The sequence below is a fragment of the Plectropomus leopardus genome, chromosome 19 (assembly GCF_008729295.1).
Source record: "Plectropomus leopardus isolate mb chromosome 19, YSFRI_Pleo_2.0, whole genome shotgun sequence".
In the NCBI taxonomy this organism is placed as follows: domain Eukaryota; kingdom Metazoa; phylum Chordata; class Actinopteri; order Perciformes; family Serranidae; genus Plectropomus; species Plectropomus leopardus.
The window spans coordinates 3,657,434-3,672,893 of record NC_056481.1 but is presented as its reverse complement, the minus strand read 5'-3'; the positions used below and the strand labels follow the sequence as shown (position 1 = coordinate 3,672,893).

Sequence of the window (15,460 nt, the reverse complement as noted above, 5' to 3'; positions counted from 1 at the left end):
TTTAGGAAAATAATCTTAAACTTCAATGACAGCTCTTGCAAAGTAATCTTAAACGTATGTAAGAGTGATGAATGAAGCAATGTCTAACAAATTAACAATATAGAGATATTGCAAAGCCTGCTGTTCTGGAATATCTCTGAATTATATCTCTGAACTGAGTTACTTGCTGAAAAAAGGAAGATTTTTCAACTACTGTGTCTCAACTAGTTCAGCTGCGGCACACGCAAAAGGTCTCTGAAAGATTTCCAAGAAATTTAATGTTGAATAACTTCTTTTCAATAATACTAAACTTCAGTGACAACTCCTGCAAAGTAATTTGTAATGTTTCACATTAAATGAATGAAGTCTAAGTCACTGTAAAGACTTTGATTTAAGAAAATAAGTTTCCTCAGCAACAAACACAAATGGCTTTTCTCATCTGATTTATGAAAGAGACCACAAAATCAAAGAATTTAACAATATCTAATCACTGTGTAGAAGCTGTAAGTGAGCAAAGAGAGGTGCAGAATGATTGATAAGTGAAGGGGTGAGAAAGTGAACGAAAGAGCCCGTCATTCGATATGCCATCTGTGGTCAGAGTCTGTACCTCTTTCCCAGATGGCTTTGAACGCCGGCGTGACAGTCTGAAGACTGATTTCCCTCTCACCAGTGATTTTGGCAAAGGTAATGTACTCACTGAGTGAAACTGAATCTTGATGTATCTTATTTAATAGAAAGAGTGATGAACGACGGCCCTGAGAAGATCGGATCACCCCTTTTGTCCTTCTCGGGATCTTGTAGCCACCCTGACACATGGGACTGTCTCCCCCCTCCTCACACACTCACACACTGTCTCGCAACATTCTCAATCAAACTCTAATTTCTATTAAAGATGTGACATTAAGAGCTCCAGAACTATTTTAAGCCCTGAGAGATGCAGTTTTTACTTCCTTTCAACTAAATTGCTGTTGCTAGGCAATTTTAGCCAAAACTCGGCTTAGTGGATTGAATTGTGGGCTATTTGTTGCCTGGCAACATTAGCTAATTGGACATTCTATGACAGAGCATTCGGAGCTACGCGGCTCTCGCTGATTTCAACAACATAACTGTTTCTCAACAGATGGCTCTCAGTGAGATAAGGAGGAAGCTGGTTTCGAGTCAGTGTGAGGAGAGTCTTCCCTTCCTGCCCTGTGTGCCTCTGCAGCAGCCACCTCCGTCCTGACAAGCTTATTAGTGTTGCTTGATTTAAAATGAGTGATCAGTCTGGGCGCTGTGGTGGTCGGGAGGTACCTGGCAACACAAATTTCACAGCCAGGGGAGATCATCACAAATATTTCTTGTTGCAAAAATCCCTCAGGGCTGGAGAGTGAGTGAGTGTGTGTGTGTGTGTGTGTGTGTGTGTGTGTGTGTGTGTGTGTATATATATATACATATATATATCACCCTCCTCCTTTGATAAATGCAGCCCCTTACTGTTATTTCAGTCGCAGTGTCTATTTGTCTGACGGAGTATCATGAGAGTTTGTGTGTGTGTGTGCAGCCTTCCTGTGTGGGTGGGTGCTCGTGTGTCTCTGCGTGCGAGGTAACCACATCCTCATACCTGGCAGCACCTCGTAGATATCCTCGTCCTATCATAGGTCTCCTCTTCCTCGTCCTCCTCCTCATCATCATCGCAAGGGATGGACCACGCAGGGGCCCTCCCCCCACCCACAACCACGCACCCCACCCCCCAGTCCAGCAACTCCCCAACTCACTGCCCCCCCCACTACCCTCCCCACACACCCGAAACCCCCCCCCCCACACCCCCCCCCAACTCCCCCCCCCCCCCCCCCCCCCCCCCCACCCAACTTCAACTCCACCCCCCCCCACCCCCCCCCCCCCCACCCCCCCCCCCCACCCATGCCCCCCCCCACACCCACCCACCCCCCCCACTCCCAACCCATCCCCCCCCCCACCCCCCGCCCCCCCACCCCCTACACCCCTCACCCCCCCCGACCACCCCCCTAACCCCCCCCCCCCCCATAAAACCACCCATCCCAAACCCCCCCCCCCCCCCCCCCCTCCCCCCCCCCCATCACTCCCCCCCCCCCCTCCCCACCCCCCCCCCTCCCAACATCAACCCAAAACCCACCGCCACATCCCTCCCGCCACTCCCAACTCACCCAGCACCGCCCCACCCCACAAACCCGAACCCCACACTACCAAATCCCCACCTGAAAAACACACAAAAACTACAAACACCCTCAAAAAAAAAAAAAAACAAAACGATACCCAACCCAAAAATATAACAGTACCAAGCAAAACATTGTAACAATACAAGTTTACACAACACAAACTGGCACACGAACGTATTACACCCCCCCGCCCCCCCACCCCCGACACCCCCCCCCCCCCCTCTTCCAGGTCCGCCGCCCCCCTAACATATTCCCCCCCACCCACCCCCCCCCCCCCCCCTGAGCGTAGTGCCTATTACCCCAACCTCCTAAATCCCCACCCCTTCGAACCCAACCCCAACACAAAAAACAACCACCCATACAACCCCCCCCCATAACCCACATTTAAACCCGCCAACAATAACACCCCCCTTTCCTCCCCCCCATCATGCACACTAATTCCCCCCCACCAGACCCCACACATATCCTCTCCTTTCCACATTACCCAAAAAACACCCCCCACCCCCCCCACCTCCCACCCGCCCCCGCAAAAACCCAAAACCACACCACACCCGCTCCCCCTATATCACCTTCATACATCTTCCCCCTCACACTTTTCATTAACAAAATTTTTTTTAATACACCAACTCACTACCAACGTATTTTAATTTCATTAAATTTCATCTTTCACTGTCAACCACTCCCAACCCAAACCTTATTGTCCACCCCAAACACCACCCCTCCCTTTACCCTTTCCCAGGTCTTTTATTTTACCATTTTTTTTTTTTTTCCGCCCGTTCTTCTATCTGTTTTACCACCACATTCACCCCTTCTTCATCTTCTTATATATTTTATTAAACAGTTCACTCAACCACATATAACCCTTATTTGACATTTTTTTACCCTCCCCCGTTACCATTTTTTTTAAAACCAATTTTTTCACCCTCGCCCCCCCATTTATAGCACCCCCAACACAACATGTACATTCCATAACTATATTTCGAACATAACCGAATTTCATCCTTTTTATTATTTTTTTTTTCTTCATATTTTTACTCTTTTTCCATTTACTTTTTACAACATACTTTTTACTCCCCCATTATTATCTTTCTTATCGCTATTATATATTACTTTAGACTTATTTTTTCCTTAAAAAAAATATTCACCCTTACCTTTCTTATTTTTCATATTAATTCTTCTTTAAACTCCCTAACTTCTCTCATTTCCACTTTCCTTAATAATTTTAACTTTCTAAAAATTTTTTTTACCAAAAGGAAAAAAAATTTTTAGAAAAAATTTTTTAATAAAAATTTTCAGTCTTGACATTATAACTTCATTTTCCTATCACAGTTAACTATAATTATATTTATTTTTATCTACTTTATAAATTTATACCAAAAATTTTAATATATATTTTTAATTATGTTTTATATATATTTTTTTGCTACAATTTTCTCGCTCCCTATTTCTTTATAATTAATAAGTCATTCCTTTTTTTTTTATTTTTTCTTTTTTGTTATTTTATATTCTTTTTTTACCCTCTACATTCTTTATTCCTGTTCCTTTTTTATATCACTTTAATATTTATACATTTCCCTCGCGCGCCTTTTTTTCTATTTTATATTTAAGCAAAACTTAAAACCAAAAATAATACACCACTAACAAACCCCCCACCCCCCAACCCCCGAACCACCAAAAAACACCCCGCCCTTTTTTTTTCTTCAGAATTCCACACCTTTTTACATATAATTGTAACCCCCAAAGGATTTTCAAAACCACCTCCCATACAACCTTAGTTCAAACACCCTAAACCATATACACCCGATTATACCCATAACAAAAATACCTAAAAACTAACCCCAACAAACCCACACCTAAAATATTTAAAAAGTTTCAACAATTTTAAAAAAAACCCCAACCACTTAAATAAGGCAACCCCTAAAAAAATTGAAAACCCGAAAAAAAAAAAACAAACCCATAAAACAAAAACATCAACACCGCCGAAATCCCCCACCCACACAACACTTTCAAAACCAAACAATACAATCCAACAACAAAACCCACCAGCCCTAAAACAAGGCCCTCAACCAAACCACAACCAACCCCATAACAAAACCAACCAAAAAAAAAAATACAAAACCAAATAAATCCCAAACACCTCAAACCCCCACGCATAAAATCCTACCAACGCCACCTCACCACCAACCTCCTTAACTAAAACCGCACCCCAAACCACCCCGACCCGTGATATACTGCTAACAAACAATCTGCAATTCCCCTCTAAACAAATTACAACCCATGCAAGGAATACCCCTGCCCTATACCATTCACTTGGCATCGAGCTCTTTTTTTTTTATGGGTACCCCCGCCCTCCCCCCATTCCAATCGAAGCTCCCTCCAACTTTACCACTATCCCCCCCGCGGATTCCCAATCCCTAAACTTCACTCAACCTTTTTCCCCAGACCACCAAGAGCGTATCCATTTAAGCTAGTTGCCCTTTCGAGCGGCCCCCAACCGTAATTAGACCCAGCGCTGCCAGGTTCATAAATCAGTCATTCTTTTACCCCTAAAACCCATCCCTTCCAAAACCAACCCAAAACATTACTCCCAATCACCCACCCCACCCCAGACCCCCAACAGACCCCTCATTCCCAAATCTCCACCAACTTTTCATCATCCAACCAACCGAACCCTCCCTACCCAACCTACACCCCGAACAAACTCCGACATCCCTCCCTGACCTAAGTTTTTTCACAACATTTCCAACAGAACACCCCACCCTTTTCCGTCACAAAACACCCACCTAGCGCCCCTCAAAGACATCGACAACCCACTTTTCATAACATAGCCAATTTTAATCCTATGGAGGACACATGAGCTACACCTTCCTCTAAACTTTTTTTTTATTCGCTCCACCATTTACATTATTATTAACTTGCCTGAAAACCGCAGAAGCCCTTGACATTCCTAAATGTACTCAGACAACTCGACGTTTCAGAGATCTTTTTTTTTTAAACAGTTTTTTTTCAGAGAGATGCTAACCAGTAAAAATGACTCACAATTTTCCGGAGATACAACTTTTTTTCCGACACTACACCAGACCACAGCATATTTCCATCGAATGGTGTTTACCCACATTAACATTAAGGACCCCATTATTTTTTTGCTATTTTTTTTGTTAAAGCATTTTTTTTTTTATCATTGAGGAAAAGATTGCAGATTCCCGGCTTCTATTTGTATTACTGAATACGAAGCTCAGTAGCATCGCTTGCAGCCCACAGGCGTTATTCAAACTAGGGACACACACCAACAGGCTATTTTCCTCTCGGCGATCTTTATCACCATTTAACACTCACACAAGCACTTATTCACATTTTTTTTTTTTTACTTAACCAATTCGTTTTCTCACTTTAAATTTTTTTTACTAAAATCAAGTATTTTAATTTCTTTTAATCGATTACTTTTATTCCTTATACTTACCTCATTTTAATTTAGACTGGTCCACCACTGCTATTTAAGCTTGGAACAACTTCCAATATCATTCTAGCCACCCTTCTTTACGTCCAGTATCGGCCCCGCTCCTACTCTATGCGACATTTATACTTGCCTTACAACCAACCTCCACATCAACAAAGCCCACCCACAAGTTGCACCACATTTTTAACCACAAACTATTTTTTTTGATCCCACCATACCCTTTTAACTCTCTAACTACTATTGGGACCTTTTACACGTACCCGACTCACAATTTAATATGAATACAATTTACTAAAACCAATTTTTCTCACTTCCCTTATTTATTATACTTCATCATACACGAATCTTTAGCCCTATAATTATCGCCTTGAACAAAGAGGGGTATGTTATTAAATTATAAAAAGTTAACACATAGAACATATTATTAGATGGCATGCCAATTATATACATACATAAAACTCAATTATACGGCTATTTGAATCTTAAGCATTATATTACTATTTATCATTTTTATATATTTATTTTTTACATTTATTAATATACTATACCACTAGACAAACCATATAACGTATTGTTCTTCAGGATATAATACACACATTTAGGATTCACATAAACAGTTTAACCTTATTGTATATAAACCACACATACCCCCTGGCTGTACACTATATAACTAATAAAAACTTACACAATAAAATATGTACATTATGATCTAACACCATCATATACCCACCCAAAACCGTACAACTTACCGTATACCATTTATTAATATTAACGAAAATAAATATGTACGTCTAATTCTAAACAATGGCTTCTAACCCCATTGATCCAATTTCTTAACTCTTCAATTCTATATATTTTTAAATAATTATTTAATATAATAAAATATTATTTAAATATTTGTTATCATATACACTTATTATTATGCTTTTCCAATATTATTTTTCAGTTTTCATATCCTAATAAAACTTTTCAACTATTTTAACCAAAAAGCATTAAAAATTTAATTATTTTTTAGTTATCATTAATATAAATTCCATACTCTTATTTTTTTTTTTACTTTAATTTAATATTTATTTACTTTTTTTATTTTTTTATATTTTATTTCACAAACTTTACAAAAAATATTATCCAACTAACCAACAACAAAATCCCAACGACAACCACTTAGCTTCTTATGAAGTATTCAACTCTCTCGTGGCAATAAAATCAACACTAATTTTAAATTCTTATATACATTAAAGCAAATTATTAGTATCTTTCTGCAATCACTAAAATTCTAATTTCTGTGCCCAACACTATACAATGTCAACCAAAATATAAATCTCCCCGGTCATTTAAAAATTAAAACATCTTATCAATATTAATAAACTTGATAATAGGATATTTTTTTTTCATGGACATTTACTTAATATTTAATATTAAAAACTTTTTTTTTTTTTTTTTATAAAATTTTGTCAAGCCTTTTTTACTTAATTTTTTTTTTTTTTTTTCTCTAATCAATAATTAATTAAAATATAAATTATTGCTCTTTTCGAAATACAAATATATATATTCAACAATCTTATGTGTGTGTGTGTGTGTGTGTGTGTGTGTGTGTGTGTGTGTGTGTGTGTGTGTGTGTGTGTGTGTGTGTGTGTGTGTGTGTGTGTGGCAGTGTCTATTTGTCTGACAGAGTATCATGAGAGTTTGTGTGTGTGTGCAGCCTTCCTGTGTGGGTGGGTGCTCGTGTGTCTCTGCGTGCGAGGTAACCACATCCTCATACCTGGCAGCACCTCGTAGATATCCTCGTCCTCCTCGTCGACCTCCCCAGTCTCATGCCTTCCTCCCAGTCTGCCGCTGTGAGAGACCTGGGCAGCGCCGGGGTGAGGCGGGGGAGGGCCGGTCACCCCCTCAATGTCATCATAGGTCTCCTCTTCCTCGTCCTCCTCCTCATCATCATCGCAAGGGATGGAGGTGGAGCGCAGATCTATGAGCGGAGGAGAGACAACGTGATGGGCGGCGTTAGCGTTAAGATGGAGCACGGCGTGGCACAAACGACACGCACATGCATTAAAGGGTAAAGTAAGAGAAATGTTCAGAGGGTCCTGACTGCACAACAGGCAGGGACACGTGCCATACAGCAGCAGAGACAAGCACTGGAGGCTTCAATTCTGCCCGCAGTTAAAGATTATTTTCATTAATGTGTTTATTATTTTTTTAATTAAGCAAATTACTGCCAAGTCTGAAACAGTGACAACAATTTCCCAGAGCCCAAGGTGACGTCCTCAAACTGCTTGCTTTGTCTGACTAGAAATTTAAATGTAACAAATTGTTAAAGGGAGAGTTTGGATCTTTTAAAGTGGGGTTATGTGAGGTTATCATCCATAGTCAGTGTATCACCTGCAGTAGATGGCAGTCGGCACGCACCCAGCTTCGACAAACAGGCAAGAATACCAGCTAAAAACCTCAGCAACAGTTTTTGAGCACACTATTATTTACAATATTTTCACTACTTTATCTTGTTGCAGGACAGCCCTTTCCAACTGAGAACTGAAGAGTACTGAAGCCATTTTATCTCTCCTTTTTAAGTCACCAACTACCTCAGTTTTGTACAAAAACTTTATAAGCAATGATACTAACCTGCTATTGTCATTGTGTATTTTGGATTGCACCTTACTGTTATACATTTGCTTTTTTGCCACGTTATTATAGTCCTTTTATATTGCACTCTATGTATCTGCACTCCCCCAATGTTTTGTCGCAACTGCTGCACAGCAATGTTCCTCAGGATAAATACATTGCTATCTTCAAAAAAAGTCAATTTTGCTCACTGAACACGGGAGTTACTGGTTATTGTGTGACTCTGGTGGATTTCTTTTTAACCATCTACTATAAATAATATACTGAATATGAATAAGTAGAATAAATAAAAAGAATAATAATAAAACAATCCCTTTAATGTACATTTACATAAAAGCTGCAAAACCTCACAGTTCAGAAATGTTTAGCATTTTTGCTTGATAAATTACTTAAAAATGATTCCCCAGCTGTCATCTATAGCTCCTTTAAAATCTGAATTTTGGTTGACTTAGGGATTAAGACTCATACCATATAGCTGCATCCTTTATTATTTGTCACACTCCTCTCTCTCTCCCTTTGTATTCACTGTCTGTATTTCTACTATCACTATTGATGCCTAAAAATAATACATCCAAAAAGTTCTAATAAATGAAAGTATATGTTAAAAAGAAAAGTCGGCCTTGTTCGCAGGTTAATTGAGGAGTTGGAGACGGTGAATAATAATCATCTACATGTTCTGGATCAGACTGCATTTCGTAGTAAAACTCGTCTGGAAGGAAGTAAGACAAACTGCAGAGTGTCTGTTACTTCCCGCAAATCAGTGGCCCGGCCCGAGCCCATTTTAGAGTAGACTAGGCACGACCGCTCGCTCAGATGGAGGAGTCGTCTCATTGCAGGCGACTGGCCGCTGCAACACAGGGTATCAGGTCCTCTGCCGTACACCAGCGGCCAAGCAGAAATCAATGTCACTGGAGGATAACCAGAACATCTACCAATCAATTTCCTGTAAGCTGGAATTCGGTAGGAGGGTTAGGGGAGGAGTGGTTGTGGGGGGTTGGAGGAGAACTACATGATGGTGCACATGACATGGTGGGTGACATGTGGAATGAGGAGATTCAGGACTCGGCCATGCAGTTAGTGATGGATCAGGTGGTTTTCGTCTGAGTCAGGGATGATAAAAAGCTCCCTTTCATTTCTGACCTTTCTGCCCCTCGAAAAACACAAGCAAACTTTCGTGGAAAAATTGAGAAAAAAGAAGGTTGGAAGGTTTATACTGCTTTAACTGTATTTTCCAATTAACCTATGTGACTTTTAAAAAGTCAACTCAAGTCAATTTTATTTATATAACTCGATATCAATTTGTCTCGGAGGGTTTTACAATCTGAACAATGACATCCCCCATCCTTAAACCTTTGATTCAAATAAGGACACACTTAAAAGAAACACAAAAACTTTAAAAGAAGCAACAAAGCTCTTTTGCAAAACTGCACATGAAAAAAATTAAATGAGATGCTGGCTTACCTCTAAGTACAAAATTGATTTGGTCCACCCATTCTCTGGCCTCCTGAGGACTGCTGGCAGTGAACTAATGGGAAACAGTGGCAATGATCCTGCAATTATCATCACATCTAAGAGTGCATTTATACAGAAATAACATTTTTAATCTTCACTTCAATACACCAGCTCTCTTCCTCGCTGCCTAATAGGAAAGAACGAGCTCAAATGGAAATGGTTCCTTTTGAAATGATCAGATCTAAAATATTCAATTAAGGCATATAAATTCTGACTGACTGGGAGAATAATTTTATAATCAGAAACTATGACTGCCTCTGTGCAATATAGGCATGTGCAAAAAATGTTTTTTAAAGCTTGTTTTATAGTGAAGCCAATACAAATATTTGAGAGTCAGACAACCAGTAATTTATTTAAAGATAATTCTATACAGGGCTCCAGCTAACTATTATTGTAAGTCTTAATTTTAATCAGACTAGTTTCTCAATTAGTTAATCATCTGATCAATAAAATTGCATAGAACGTTAAAAAAAATCATAATCCCAATTTCATGAAGCACAAATTAGTTCCCTAAAACATCTTATTTTGTCCAAAAGAAGTACAAATTTAAAAAAAAAAAAAAAGAAGGGAAGAATTGTGACCATGATATGTACAAATCTCTAGTGGACTAACTATGTGATGGAGACAATGTTTTGAAAATTACCATAAAATCTTTTGGCATTTGTGTACTGCAGTTTGTTAAGTTGAGTTACTTACTGGACAACATATACACAGACACCAAAATATCTGTCTAGTTGGGCTGTAATTTAGATCCTCTATATTTCTGCTAAAGAAAAGGGGCTCATTTTTATGTAAAAACATTCCTACGACCTCAAAAAGTCTCCCAAAATAATATCTATTGAACTCAATATTCTTAATACCAACCTGGAAAGCCCGCCGTCCGGAGCAAAACAGCTCAAAACAGCACGCTTTTTTGGAGTCTTTTCTCAGGTTGGTCACCAGCTGCACACTGTAGTCAATGATATAAAAGGAGCCCTTCTGCTGCTTATCTGCAGGGAGGAGTACACATGGTGTGATGTTATCTGATTCGATTTACGAACCTGCAATGCTTCTGTATGTTTACACAAACCTTTATCACTCCCAAAGTAGTAGAATATTGAATTGTTGAGAACACACCATCTCCTCTGCCACTCGGAGCCAAAGAAACTGTGATCTACAGAAAAAGGAAGTGCAAAAAACTATTCACATGAACACCGTTTCTTAATATATATTTTTAATTAATCTTCATGTTGTTTCTTCTTCTGCTCAGGTTAACATTGTCCTCATGTAGTCTGCACACCTATCTAGCACTCTGAGTAACTAAAACAAAAGTTGACATTAGCTGATAAAACTACTTGACCCAAGGCTGGTTATCTAAATGCTGCTTTACCTCTTCGTTTCTTCTCTAAGTAGCCTTGCTTCAAGATGTTGCCGAGTTCCTGGGCTGCCACAGGAGGGATGTCACCAAAGTCTGTGAACAGAAGCACCATAAAGAGGTAAGGAAACTTATATATACAAAGGAGCCCAAGTTGACTTCCTAAGATGTCTTGTTTTGTTCAAAACAAGTCCAGAAACAAAAAATATTCAATTTTCAGAAGATAAATAAGCTGCAAATCCTCACATCTGAGAAACTAAAACCAGATAAAGTTAGCCTTTTTTCTTGATAAACAATTAATTTATTACTGAAATAGTCTGACTGTTTCTACACAAACTCCTAATGAGCTGCACTTTAAATGTTCTTCATTACTGCGCACACACAAATACACACCATGAATATACACTCTCCGACCCTGTGGATCAAATACATCCCTGGGAGGCTTTAGGGAGCTGGGATCAATACATTTACAGTGCTGCTGAGCACTGCAGTCCATTCATCTGCTCACATTGCACTTTTAATGGGAGCAACCTTCCTGTGGAAATCCAAACAACTCTGCAATTTGCAAAGTCAAATTTCAAACATGATAGGACGACTGCACGACTTAAGAGGCTTTACTTAATTAGTTATTAAGCAAGTACTGCACAGTGCAGTTCACAAAGTATTTAGCCTACTTTGCTATTTGTGCTAGAGAGACGTGTATTTAACAAAGGAAACTTTTTTTCACTACACACATAATGGCATATGATGTTAATGCAGTTGATTTCCCAAACTATACAAATACTATGCATAAAAACTACTGCTTATTTATTCAAGAATAGCTTGTATAGCTATGCTTGGATTTTAACACTTACACAGGTACAATCTCTGGTAGTTTTATTGCTTTTTGGCCATTTATCATTTTATTTTGCTAATTTAATGGTCTGCCTCTGAAAAACGAGTGAGAGTTTCTGTTCAGCATGCAGCTTTCACGGCACTAAAACAAAGTGTAGAGAGAGTCCTGGGTAGGGGACGCCCGGTGGCTTACATGGTGGAGCGGACGCCCCATGTGCGGAAGAAGCGGGATGGGTTCTGGCCTGAAGCCCTTTGAATTATTATTAATATTATTATTACACAATGACATTTTTAAGCACTTATTTCTTAGTTTTTGTTTTTTACTTGTATTATTTTGCTTTTTTTTCCAAATGATTTTCAGATACTTTTGACTTTTTCCCGATTTCTTGCTAATTTTTGGGTCATTTCTTGTTAAGATGCTCATTGCCTTCTTTCCATATTTCTGAAAAAAAAAAAAAAAAGGGGTTAAATACTTGGATGCCTTGAGAGAAGAGGTTTTAACCAGCTGTTCCATGTTTAAGTTAAAATTGAAGTTCTAACAAGAAATCTGCTTATTTGACCTATTTTCAAGCCTTTAGCTATTAGAGGGGAAGATGTAAAGTTGACCCCAGGTCGGCCTCAAGGGCCGTCTTCCGCTTTGTGTTTCAACAGGGGTACCTGGCTTTTCCATGTGTCAAAAACAAAGCTCGGCTTCCTCCGAATTCATTACTCAACAGGCATTAGCCTCGCAGGGAAAAAAAAGCAAAGGGAGAGCAGGAACCGCCTTTTTAGTCTGAAACGCAGGAACAATTTAAAGACCATTTACACTAGTCAGTGTGACACCCCTTTCAGACCGCTGATGACAAGGGGAATGCCTGGAGTCCATCCCCCTCAGAGAGGACCTGTTTAACTGCTGGGAAAAGCCAAACATGTCATCCCACATCTGGGTCGACTGGTTTAAACAAAGAGCATCCCCCAACATTAGACAAACAGGAACCTCGTTCTCATTCATAAAAATCAGAAACATGAAAAAGCAGCTGAATGCCCACTTCAACCACATGATGCTCTCTCTTAAACTGGGTTGCACCAGCAAGGATTAATTCAATCTAAGATTAGCTCTACTCAGAGTTTAGTAAAACTAGGTTTAAAATGAGTAAATCCAGATTTAAATTTAAGCAGAGCTCTGTTGCACCATCAAAAATGAAGTTTAGTTTCGTAAAGCCATGTTTAATTATTTAAACAGAACTCAAACTGAGTTTAATCAATAGGGACAAGCGTCATATCTAAATAAAAATAATTAATAAAAAATACTTAAATATCAGCACACTGTTGCTACCTAATAAGTAGAAACATTTCAAGTCACATTTAGAAGTAACCTCTTTTAAAAGGAAAGGCTTGGCAGGTATTTATCATGGAAAAGGAGAACCGAATCAAGCAGCATATTAGCTGTTTCAGCTAATCTGCCTGACTTGACATGCACGTCCTTGAATGTGTCTACTGCACATCGCAATGTAGACGCTGAAATGATATATCGTGCAGCACAAAGGGGCCGTTTACAAGACAACAGTTCTTGCGTGAAACTTTAAACTTTTGTTGCGGTTTGGTCCTTTGTTCACACGACAACAGCGTTTTGGGGGCCTGAGATTGCAAACTTTTGAAACCAGAGTCCAGAGTGTTATTTTTTGAAAACGTAACCACTTCTGTCGCTGTGTAAACTGGCATTGCGCAGATCCTGTGAGAACGGTGACGTCACTTAGTGTTCTTCTATGGTGTGTCATTACAAAGTTACACCACAAACTCCTGGCCTGGCATGCACACTACAATGTTTTTGGGTGTTATGTCAACAGCTAACACACAAAAATAAATTTGCTGTTATGTGACATTATGTGGAAGATTATCTCCCGGAGATTATACACAACAAAATTCCATGAGTTTTTCAAAAATTTCACAGATTTTTCTAAATCAGAATCAATTTTTACAAATTCCATGACTTTTTCAGGCCTGGAAAATGACATGGTTAAATTCCATGACTTTTCCAAGTTTCCCATGACAATGGGAACCCTAATTAAATTATTAAGTAGGTAAAAGCTACACTGAGATTTAAAGAGAGATTTAAAATAACCTTTCTTTATTTTAAGTTTGTTTTCAAAGTTTGGTGCAACAGAATTCCAACTTAAACCATCATTTAATCAGGTTTTATAACCCTTGTTGGTACAATCCAGCCTAAAAGTTGTTGTTTTGAGTGTATTCTCAGTGTCCGAATAACTTTGATCTAGAGAGCAGAATAAAGCTGATATTGGCTCTCTTTTTTGCTTGGCTAACATTCCAGAGATTTAAGTTCACAACAATCCTGCCTGCGATCCCATAACCCGGCACCGCTTCAGCTCGTGGGCCTGACAGATGAGCGGGTCATTCCAGAGCAGAGCCCCAGACACCTCACGGCACTAACACGCTCACATATCATCAGCCTGCCTTTGTGGATGGACTGACCGGTGACACTATAAATACAGAGGTGCTAAGGACTGTTTTGTCAAAGAGAACCTGATTCAGTACATCATAACAAACAGCGGTCATTATGCTCCCCCACCTCATCTATCCGCCGGCAGTCCGTCCATTTTTTTCCTGGGCCTGCTTCCCTGTTGCGGCCCACTTCTAATCCCCTCATCCGTCTGCTTCGCTCGCTCTTCATTTATCTCAAAGGTCGAGCCCGGCTAATAGATGAGGAGGTACAAAATCAACACGGGATCACTCTGATCTGCTTGAGTCAATAAACATTACACATTCATGCGTGTTTAACACTTTTAACGCCGCGTGACCTGACCTCACTTGACTGTCCTGATTTGTATGAGCCTCAAACAAACTTCAGCGAAAACATGTACACAATAGTTCTGGATTCTTCCACGGGGTAGCAGCACAACCCCAAAAGCACCACGCTGCTTAATGCCGCTTGCTTGAGTCCCCATCCTAAACAAAAGCACGCTCTGATTGGTCCTGAGTTAACAATGCCTCCTTTAATGAAAATTACACACTAACACCTCTTTGGGACCCATGCAATTTTAAGTGGATATTCAGAGGTAATGTTATTTGAAAATGTGTAATTAAGGGCGTTAAAAAACCCCAACAACCATCATGGTGTTTGAGTTTTGAGTTTGACTACAGGCATGGAGAGACACATTAATGCATCTAATTAAGGCCTCATCAAAATCGCAGACAGACGGCACTCTTTCATAAAAATCATAAATTGCGTTATCAATTATTCAGGGCAATGCCTTGACTTCATTTTCATCCCTTTTGCGTTTTAATTAGCACCATCCACAGCTTTGGTATTGACATTAATTTGATGGCAATTTATTGATATTTCAGCATAACCTATTTAGCTGAGTGCAATTACCAACAAAGAGAAGCAGATAGATGCGATGTTGGAGTGGCGTCGCGTGCTTTGTAAATCAAGGTGAGGAGTTGCTACAGGCTGCACTAACTGAATCTAACCGCTCTAGTTGGTCATCAGCGAGAAGATGCGAGTCATGCCATCTCCAAATGGAAGGAGATAAT

At 39.6% G+C, this 15,460-nt stretch overlaps 1 protein-coding gene across 2 annotated transcripts in view; it reads right to left on the bottom strand.

The window, feature by feature from the left end:
- Nucleotides 1-15,460, bottom strand: part of skap1 (src kinase associated phosphoprotein 1) — a 54,044-nt gene that overhangs the window by 14,025 nt on the left and 24,559 nt on the right. For both annotated transcript variants that reach the window (XM_042508681.1, XM_042508682.1), the window contains exons 5-9: nucleotides 11,111-11,191; nucleotides 10,811-10,894; nucleotides 10,606-10,730; nucleotides 9,691-9,754; nucleotides 7,373-7,576 (exon numbers count right to left, since the gene is read on the bottom strand). In XM_042508681.1, the coding sequence (XP_042364615.1) occupies nucleotides 7,373-7,576; nucleotides 9,691-9,754; nucleotides 10,606-10,730; nucleotides 10,811-10,894; nucleotides 11,111-11,191 (558 nt within the window). The remainder of the gene's footprint in view (nucleotides 1-7,372; nucleotides 7,577-9,690; nucleotides 9,755-10,605; nucleotides 10,731-10,810; nucleotides 10,895-11,110; nucleotides 11,192-15,460) is intronic.